Raw genomic sequence first — 6,352 nt, forward strand, 5'->3', positions numbered from 1 at the left:
ACTGCCAAATTGGATTTCTCCTTGTGTGAAGGACCTTTATGGTAGATTGTTTCATGAACATACTGATCATAACAGTAACTAACAAGTACATGTGGCCTACTTTGGGCCTTGTTTTGGTTGATACTTGGCAACTAAGAAAAGATGTATGCGCATATTGGCACTGAGAATTTAGGGGAGCACAATATCCCAAATATTAAAACTACAGGGGTGGCAGGTAGCCTAGTGGTTAGAGTGTTGGGCCAGTAACCGAAAGGTTGCTGGATTCCCAAGTTGACAAGGTAAAAATATTTTGTTCTGCTCCTGAACAAGGCAGTGTTCCCCGGAAAGCCATCATTGTAAATAAGAATTTGTTCTTAACTGACTTGCCTAGGTTAAATCAAAATAAATAAAAAACACATTGACTGGAAAATGTGTTGAAGACTCGGCTGTGTTTTTTTATTGCACTATAAGCCAGAATAATGGAACTGTCACGTCCTGACCTTAGTTCCTTTTTTATGTCTCTATTTTGGTTTGGTCAGGGGGTGAGTTGGGGTGGGCATTCTATGTTTTGTTCTAGGTTTTGTACTTCTATGTGTTTGCCCTGGTATGGTTCCCAATCAGAGGCAGCTGTCAATCGTTGTCTCTGATTGAGAACCATACTTAGGTAGCCTGTTCCCACCTGTGTTTGTGGGTAGTTGTTTTCCGTTTCAGTGTTTGCACCATATGGGACTGTTTCGGTTTTTGTTTATGCTCTTGTTCTTTTGTATTTAGTGTTCAGTTAATTTAAGGAAATATGAACACGTACCATGCTGCGCTTTGGTCTACTCCTTCTTCCTCAGACGAACATCGTTACAGTAACATTGAATAAATGGTGAAGTTTTTCTGTTTGAACAGCTAAGTGGTAACCTAAAAAACATATACTGTTATCGCACTGCTAACATAAACAAGGCACAAAACAGAGATGCTTACACTGTAGCTATTCAACCTATGTGATATGTTAAAGTCAATAGATTACTTATCTCAATCTTTCCTTCCTTATTTCAGGCTTCCGTTATTTCAGACTGCATCAGATTATGCAACAGAAATGCTGATGCTAATGGAACATGTTGAACAGTGATAGTTATAGTGTGAGTAAACCCCTTAAAGCAAAAGTTATTTTAATAAGTGACCATTTGTTTTATGGATTTCCCATAGAAACCTTGTTTGTTCTGCTGGAGGTGTTTGTAAAGTGAACAGGGACGCTAACCAGATGTTAGTGGGACAGCAGCAGGGGATCCCTCCTAGTATCCTCATTGGATCTGAACTTACCAAGGTCAAATGTAGGCCAAGTTAGTCAGGAGTAGCTGTGTGCAACTACAGTATGTTGTTAAACACTGGCCACAAAAATCCAAGGTCGTCTATTAAAACCTGGTGAATTCATGGTGAACTAATCTCTGAGGTCAGATTCACACCAAACCAGGTTTCAACATCTCTTATTGGCCTATTACTACTGAAGTTAGTCCTTGGTGGGTGATTATAATGCCAATGGATAAATGTTACGTAATGAATCATTAATAACCACACACTTCTCTGCTCTCTCATTTGCTGCGTTCTTGCTTAAGCAAATAGCAAATGTCCTATTTCTCATTTTGGTATCACTTCCCCTAATACATATACTTTGAGCTGACGAAACTGTAATTTGAAGGAATACTTGTGATTTTGAGACATACATTATCACAATAGTGAGATTATAGGCACATTAAAAACTTCAAACTTGGCTCAGAATGTTAAAAACATTCTAGAAGTGTTACTAAAGGTAAGAACTTTTATATTTTGGGGAATGTCTGCATATTCTCCTTATAACCCCTTAAGCCATAATAGTATACAAGTTTACTTAGGCTACTGTATAACCAGAGACAAAGTTTTCAGCTTGATTAAGGCATTATGCCATGTAACGGTTAGTTTAGACAAAGATGTGTTGAAATACATTTGAGGCTTCAAAGGATTATTCGTCTCCCTGTGTGTGAGTCACTAATTTGTTCCGTTCACTCATAGAAAACAAGAACCTTTTCTGATGAAAATGGGAAACAAACCATCAAGTAAGTCATTTCCCAAAATGAGATAGAAAATCCAAAGTATCCCTTCGATCAGGGTTCCCCAACTATCAGCATGCGGGCCGAATTTGGCCCGAGGGGGATTTTAATCTGATCCAAAGTATTCCCACTTATAATAGAGATAAAATATCATATACAAATGTAAGCAAGGTTTGAAATTATTATGTTTTAGTCAAATCATATCTGTTTGGGATTTTGTAGTCAATGTGCAGTCTTCAATTATTTGTAATAATGTTCCGGCCCCCTGATCATCTGCTCAAGAAAAAATTGTCCCGAGGCTGAATCTAGTTGATGTTCCCTGCCTTAGATAATATAATGTACACAACATAAATCTTTACATTGCGATGTGATCAAAGGTGTGTATTTAGTTGTAATAGTCTACACGTGGGACTCACACCTCAGACTGGTTAGTGGTTTTGCATCATTGTTTTGGTCCTTGGTTGAACATGGATAAGTAAAAGGTGACCATGTGGTGGTAGTGATGGGACTTTCATAAACATTGTCATGAACACATGTTTCTGTTATTTTGTAGTATTCTTTTGACAATATTTTAAAGCACTAAGTGGCCTACTTCAAATGTACTAATATCCTTTATAGCAACAACAACTACAATAGCACCAACAACAGCAGCAACAACAACTATTCCTACAACCACATACATGCCAACAACACCATTCATTGCCCAAAGGTAAGCATTGAATTCTACGACTAATTCATACAGCCGCTCAAATTCATACATTATCTTCACACACACCAAATCAGATAAAAAATGTTTACGGCTTATATTATCACTCTTAAATCACTGCTTTTCTCATTCCCTTTTACTCTTCAGGCCCGTATCAGCAGAGCAGATCATAATTGGCCTGGTCACCTGTATTTGTCTACTTCTTGTTGTGGCTGCATCAGGTCTGTTCGTTTATACCCTCTGGAGAAAGACAGCTTTGCGTGAGTAACATCATCTTCTTTTAAAACATATTTATCCTTTTGAACCTAACACAGTCAAAGATGTATATTGATTTATTCTAAAAGATTCTAAATGTTTTCCTTCTTCTTTTTTTCCTTTGTTTTTCTTCTCCAGCATGTGTGTCAAAATCAAGAGAGTTGGATGATGAAACAAATACCACAGACAAACCACAGGTACAGAAATGCATCCCTCAACAATATGACCACAAAAGCAGACCCTATTCCTAAGCATTTAGACACATTTATATTATTTGTACAGGAGATAAAAGCAACATTTTAACTGTCTGTCATGAAAGACACATTTAGTCTGTAACTTGGTTGTATATCATTTTCAGGTGTTTGTTATTGCAAATGAGCACACATATGCGACCGCTGGTAAATCCAAGGTGCAGAGGATGGAAGACCACATTACTTACAGTGACCTGACCATCCTAAGGGCTAACGCCAAACCATCGCCAGCCACAGAGGTGACTGAATATGTCAGTGCTATAATCTGCACTTCTGAAATTTAACATGCATAATAATGCACAAATATAAATCTCTTCAAGGATAATGCTCTAAAGTCACAAGGGTGGGGGCAGCTAAGAATTTGAATCTTTTGAAGTTTATTTTGTATGGTTTTAAAAATATGATTTAGATTGCAATGATTCTAATTATCATAATGTTTTGTATTCTATACATGTAATATATTAGTATTAGTATGTATCCTTTTTGTAAATGTTTTGAATCATGAGAGTAAAGTAGCCTATAATATAGTTTAGATACCATGTACTGTAGCTTAATGAGAAAAAAAACTGCATTACACCTATTTAGTTGTTTCCTCACAACTTTACCAATAAACCATTGTTTATAAGTAAATCAAACCTAACTCTTTACGGGAACACCTTGGCTCTGGTGTCATTCATTGGCCTTGTGGCTCAGTTGGTAGAGCCCCTTATGAAAAAAAGACATGTTTTGCACACAACGTTTAATTTCACATGTGAAACCATGTGGTTTTGGAACACTTCACATGTGATGATATTTCACATGAAGTTTCACATCTGGATATTTTTCACAGGTAAACAAAAATGTCCCCTGAATGTCATGTTATTGCAGTGTTTTCAAATGACCTATTTGACACACAGTAAATGATTACATTGTGTATGTTTATTTATATAGTATTTTTTTATTCAACATGTCCTCACCTGGGATTTGAACTCACAAGCAAACCTCTTGGTTCATGGCATTTTGAGCTTCCTGCTACGCCACCATGTCTGTGTCAATGACTGATTTCACCTGTATTCCTACACTTTGGAATTCAAAATAACTCTCAGCTTTGTTAAAAATACACTAAAGTAAAACTATATTTATCATAGTGATTCAGGAGTTACATAAAACAACATATGCACACCAACTATACAAAAAAAACTCATTGAAATTATCACATTTTAGGGAAGACCCAGATGCAGACAGTAACAAAAGTTTATTACTAGAACAGGGGCAGGCAAAACGACAGGTCAAGGACAGGCAGAGGTCAGTAAACCAGATCAGAGTCAAAAGGTACAGAACGGCAGGCAGTGTCAGTGCAGGCAGAGGTCAATAATCCAGTGCGGTCTGACAAGGTACAGAATGGCAGGCAGACTCAGGGTCAGGGCAGGCAGAATGGTCAAAACCGGGAAAATTAAAAAACATGAACTATAGAAAAAGACAGGAGCAAAGGGGAAAACGCGGGTAGGCTTGACGGACAAAACGAACTGGCAACAGACAAACAGAGAACACAAGTATAAATACACTGGGAATAATGGGGAAGATGGGCAACACCTGGAGGGAGGTGGAGACAAGCACAAAGACAGGTGAAACAGATCAGGGTGTGACAGAAATCAGTAAATGAAAGCAATGATGAGAGAATAGTCAGATGTACTGTAACTGATAACTAAAAGTGGTGCCGATGGCACTTTTTTGCTAAGTGCAGAGATGTATTATAGCTAATGAATCTGTAGGGGACTTATGAAAAAAGTAAAGACTTCGTAACACAGCAGATCAGTTTATCCCAGGTGGGGTCATAAAAAAAAGTCAGCACTAAGTGATCATGTCAAATGTAATCATATTACACTATTTTAGCTGAACAGCGTACCACTAACCTTAAAACTCCTATACCATTTAATTACTTCCCATCCCCCCAAAAATGTGAAAATCTAATTTGCAGTTTTACATGTGAAAACATTCAAATGATGTCACATGAAGTTTCATGATATCACTTTTAAATATTTAAATGGTGTCTCTTAAAATCAATGATATAAAGAAGCCAAGATAAATTATATCAATACTTATTGGAAAAAAATGTAACTACTTTAAATGTAAATATAGGCAGAAAGACAAATTCAACTCCATCTTTAATCGAATCAGATGGTTTATTCATCACAAAACCATTTGATGTTGCTAATTATTTTTATAATTACTTCATTGGTAAAGTAGGCAAACTCAGGCAGGAAATGCCAACAACAAACAGTGAGCCACTGTATTCATGCATTTAAAACATTGTACAGAAAGAAAATCATTGTAAGTTTGAATTTTGTAAAGTTAGTGTGGGAGAGGTGGAAAAAAATATTGTTATGGATCAATAATGACAAACTTAGATGGAAAGCTACTGAGGATGGTACTGTAGCTGACACTATAGCTACTCCAATCTGTCATGTCTTTATTCTGAGCCTAGAGGAAAGTGTTTGTCCTCAGGCCTGGAGGGAAGCCAAAGTTATTCCGCTACCAAAGAGTGGTAAAGCGGCCTTTACTGGTTCCAACTGAAGACCTATCAGCTTGCTGCCAGCTCTTAGCAAACTGTTAGAAAAATGTGTGTTTGACCAAATATAATGCTATTTCTCTGTAAACAATTGAACAACAGACTTTCAACATGCTTGTAGAGAAGAGCACTTAACACGTACTGCAGTGACACAAATTACTGATGATTGGTTGAAAGAAATGGATACAAAAGAAGATTGTGGGAGCTGTACTGTTGGAATTCAGTGCAGCCTTTGATATTATTGACCATAACCTGTTGTAGAGAAAACACGTGTTAAGGCTTTTCAACCTCTGCCATATTGTGGATTCAGAGCTATCTATTTTATAGAACTCAGAGTTATTTTTTTAATGGAAGCTTCTCTAATGTCAAACATGTAAAGTGTGGTGTATCGCAGGGCAGCTCTCCAGGCCCTCCGCTCTTTTATTTATTTTTATTTTTTACCAATGACCTGCCACTGGCATTTAACAAAGCCTGTATGTCCATGTATGCTGATGATTCAGCAACCACAGCTAACAAAGCTACTGAAACCCTTAACAAAAGT

At 37.1% G+C, this 6,352-nt stretch overlaps 1 protein-coding gene across 3 annotated transcripts; it reads left to right on the top strand.

The window, feature by feature from the left end:
- The first annotated feature begins 752 nt into the window (after positions 1-752).
- On the top strand, positions 753-3,916 carry LOC109908136 (uncharacterized). 3 transcript variants are annotated; one of them, XM_020506641.2, is made up of 7 exons: positions 753-850; positions 1,024-1,106; positions 2,014-2,057; positions 2,670-2,760; positions 2,905-3,017; positions 3,151-3,209; positions 3,371-3,916. In XM_020506641.2, the coding sequence occupies exons 3-7, from the start codon at positions 2,033-2,035 to the stop codon at positions 3,545-3,547; spliced, it is 465 nt and encodes a 154-aa protein (XP_020362230.2). In that variant the 5' UTR covers positions 753-850; positions 1,024-1,106; positions 2,014-2,032; the 3' UTR covers positions 3,548-3,916. The 3 variants fall into 3 exon arrangements, with proteins under 3 accessions (XP_020362230.2, XP_031650265.1, XP_020362229.1); XM_020506640.2 differs by lacking the exons at positions 753-850; positions 1,024-1,106 and adding an exon at positions 1,613-1,774; XM_031794405.1 differs by lacking the exons at positions 753-850; positions 1,024-1,106 and adding an exon at positions 1,611-1,774 and having other exon boundaries at positions 2,014-2,760.
- The last annotated feature ends 2,436 nt before the right edge of the window (positions 3,917-6,352 follow it).

This window comes from Oncorhynchus kisutch, linkage group LG17 (genome assembly GCF_002021735.2).
Source record: "Oncorhynchus kisutch isolate 150728-3 linkage group LG17, Okis_V2, whole genome shotgun sequence".
Taxonomy (NCBI): Eukaryota; Metazoa; Chordata; class Actinopteri; order Salmoniformes; family Salmonidae; genus Oncorhynchus; species Oncorhynchus kisutch.